The 2,381-nt window shown below is 39.6% G+C and overlaps 1 protein-coding gene across 1 annotated transcript; it reads right to left on the bottom strand.

Annotated features, from left to right (window-relative positions):
• Positions 26 to 2,074, bottom strand: LOC107627773 (putative uncharacterized protein DDB_G0277255). Its single transcript, XM_021116270.1, has one exon. It carries the CDS (start codon positions 1,638 to 1,640, stop codon positions 69 to 71), a length of 1,572 nt encoding a protein of 523 aa, XP_020971929.1. The 5' UTR covers positions 1,641 to 2,074; the 3' UTR covers positions 26 to 68.

Here is a 2,381-nt window from a genome sequence, read left to right as displayed (position 1 = left end):
TCAGCAAGTATATATATATATGTATTTATATGATTTATCCCCACCAAAAAAGAAAAAAAAAGTATGTATTACTGATCGGTGCCAACATCAGTAGTTGTTGAACCAATTCCAACCTGCAACCATGGTGAAGAAGTGCCACCAATGTTCATATCCTTTAGCTCACTAAGTTTTGCTAGCTTGATCTTACTATCAGCTTCATTATCCACACTTTGCATCAAATCATTGTTATTGTTGTTGTTGTTGTTGGGGTTACTATTATTCTTGTCCCCATCAACACCAACATTTTCATTATGATCAATTTGGTTATGGTTGGTGGGGTGCTGGTGACTAATTTGACTCTGGCTATTGTTGTTATTATTGTTGCTATCATCTTTCATGTTTGTATTGTTTTCCTTTGTGGCGGTTCCTCCTCCTGCTCCTCCTACCCATGGCTGCAAGAAGATTTCTGTGGAAACATTAACATTGTTATTCCTTCTAGAAAGATCATTGGTTGGTGCAGGAAGGTTGAGGTCAAGTTTGAGATCAAGAGGCTCAGAAGATCCATCAAACTTTGGTATTTGATCCAAATGTTCCTGAAATTGTTGAAACCTAGCCAATGTGGAAGTGTCCGGTGCATTTGATGTGATCCAATGGCACCTTTTGTGGCCTCCCAATGCTTGTCCTGAGGAGAAGCTTCTATGGCAAATGGAGCATTCATGAACCTTTGATTTCCTCTTTGATGATGAGGCCAATGTGGCTGAGTTATGGTGAGGGTTTTGATCAAATTGGAATGTTGAGTTTGATTTTGTAGGGAAGAATTCTTCGTGTGTCATGACGTCATCGTCGGCGAGGCTGTCGTCCAGATTGTCCAGCCTCGCCGCAAAGCAGCCCTTAACCTTCTTGTGGCTAGCTCTGTGGCCACCCAACGCCTGGTGCGAGTTGAAAACCTTCTTGCACGCTTTGCATTCAAACAAACCCTTAGCAACACCTTTGGCCTTGTTGTTATTGTTATTGTTGTTATCGTTGTTTGGAACTTTATAAGAAGAGAATGGTGCAACAAAGTTCATAGGGTTTCTTCTTTGCTCCTCCTCTCTGCTCGCCGAGGCGCAAGACTCTTCTGGCTCGGCCGCGGCTGACGTCAGAGGGTCCACAATCGCATTGGACAACATCATTAAGCAATTCGCTAGGTCTTCCTCTTCGCTTGAGGGGCAATTGTAATTGAAGCTACCCACTTTTGCTCTTAACGACCTCTTTCTTTTGGACCACCCGCATCCTCTCCTGGTAGGTTCGATGCCATCATCAGCAGCATCGGACCCTGGAGAGGATACGAGGGACTCTGCGTCCTCGGAGGTGCATTTACCGTGCTCAAGAAAGGATTTCCAAGACAAAAACTCCTTGCCACAATTTTCACACACCCTACAACTCTTTAACCTATTAGGGTTTGTTCTAAGAGCATACATGCGCTTGTTGCTTGGTGGAACATTTCCACCAAGCCTATCTTCCCAATCACTTGCTGGGTCATCATCATCCATGTGACCTGATTCATCTCCTATTCCATGAGCCCTCATGTGTCCTCCCAGAGCTCTTCCACAACCAAATCCTTTTTTGCAAATTTTACAGAAGTGTTTGAAGTTTGATTGTTGATCCACAATCAAAGCCATAAAAAAAATAAAAAAAAAAAAAGAAAAAAAAAGAAAGAAGAGAGAGAAGAGGAGAAGAAGAGAAAGAGACAGATAGGATTGAAGGGGGGAAAGTGGGTTAAGAATGAATGAAAGGAATAGGGGTGGAGTTAATTTGTTCTTGTAGTGATAGTTGTTGTGGGGTTGTACGGTGAAAATTAAGGGTAAGTAGTCCTAGTTTATAGTTGGAGTCATGGGTTGGATTGTTTTGTGGATGAGAGAGAAATGTTTTAAGAGTAATTTGACAGCATGAGAGTGTGGTCACTAAGGTGACAAATGGAAGGAGGGTGAGACGCTTGTGGTTGTGGACCTTTTCTACGACTTTGTTATGGTAAGTGTCACCCCTTGTCAAACTTGTGTTTTAATTTCTCTTGTTTTTTGTGTGTGTGTTTTGAGAGGGTAGACCAAAAAATAGAAAAACGTGACTTTATTTGTTTCTCATCGTGCTCTTTTAATTATTGCTTCATAATCACCTCCAAATTAATAGAATTTATCCGTATCAATTCTCTCTCAGATATTTTTGTTAATAAATTTGGATCAAGCTAAACCGTGTCGATATAACTTTGATTATTGTTATGCCATGAAATACTTCTTTATTAAGGTCATTTAAAAAAAATGCTAAAAAGCTATTAAAATTTATTGTTTTGTCATTATTTTTATCGATTAATTTAATTTTTTTAATCTAGTAATTTAATAATATACTTTTAACTCATATTTTTAAAT

This window comes from Arachis ipaensis, chromosome B02, assembly GCF_000816755.2.
Source record: "Arachis ipaensis cultivar K30076 chromosome B02, Araip1.1, whole genome shotgun sequence".
Taxonomy (NCBI): Eukaryota; Viridiplantae; Streptophyta; class Magnoliopsida; order Fabales; family Fabaceae; genus Arachis; species Arachis ipaensis.
The sequence above is the reverse complement of the archived record's forward strand: the minus strand, read 5'-3'. Positions and strand labels throughout refer to the sequence as shown.

Excerpts from the sequence above, each read along its gene's own strand:
- LOC107627773 (XM_021116270.1), bottom strand. The coding sequence starts at position 1,640 with ATGGCTTTGATTGTGGATCAACAATCAAACTTCAAACACTTCTGTAAA.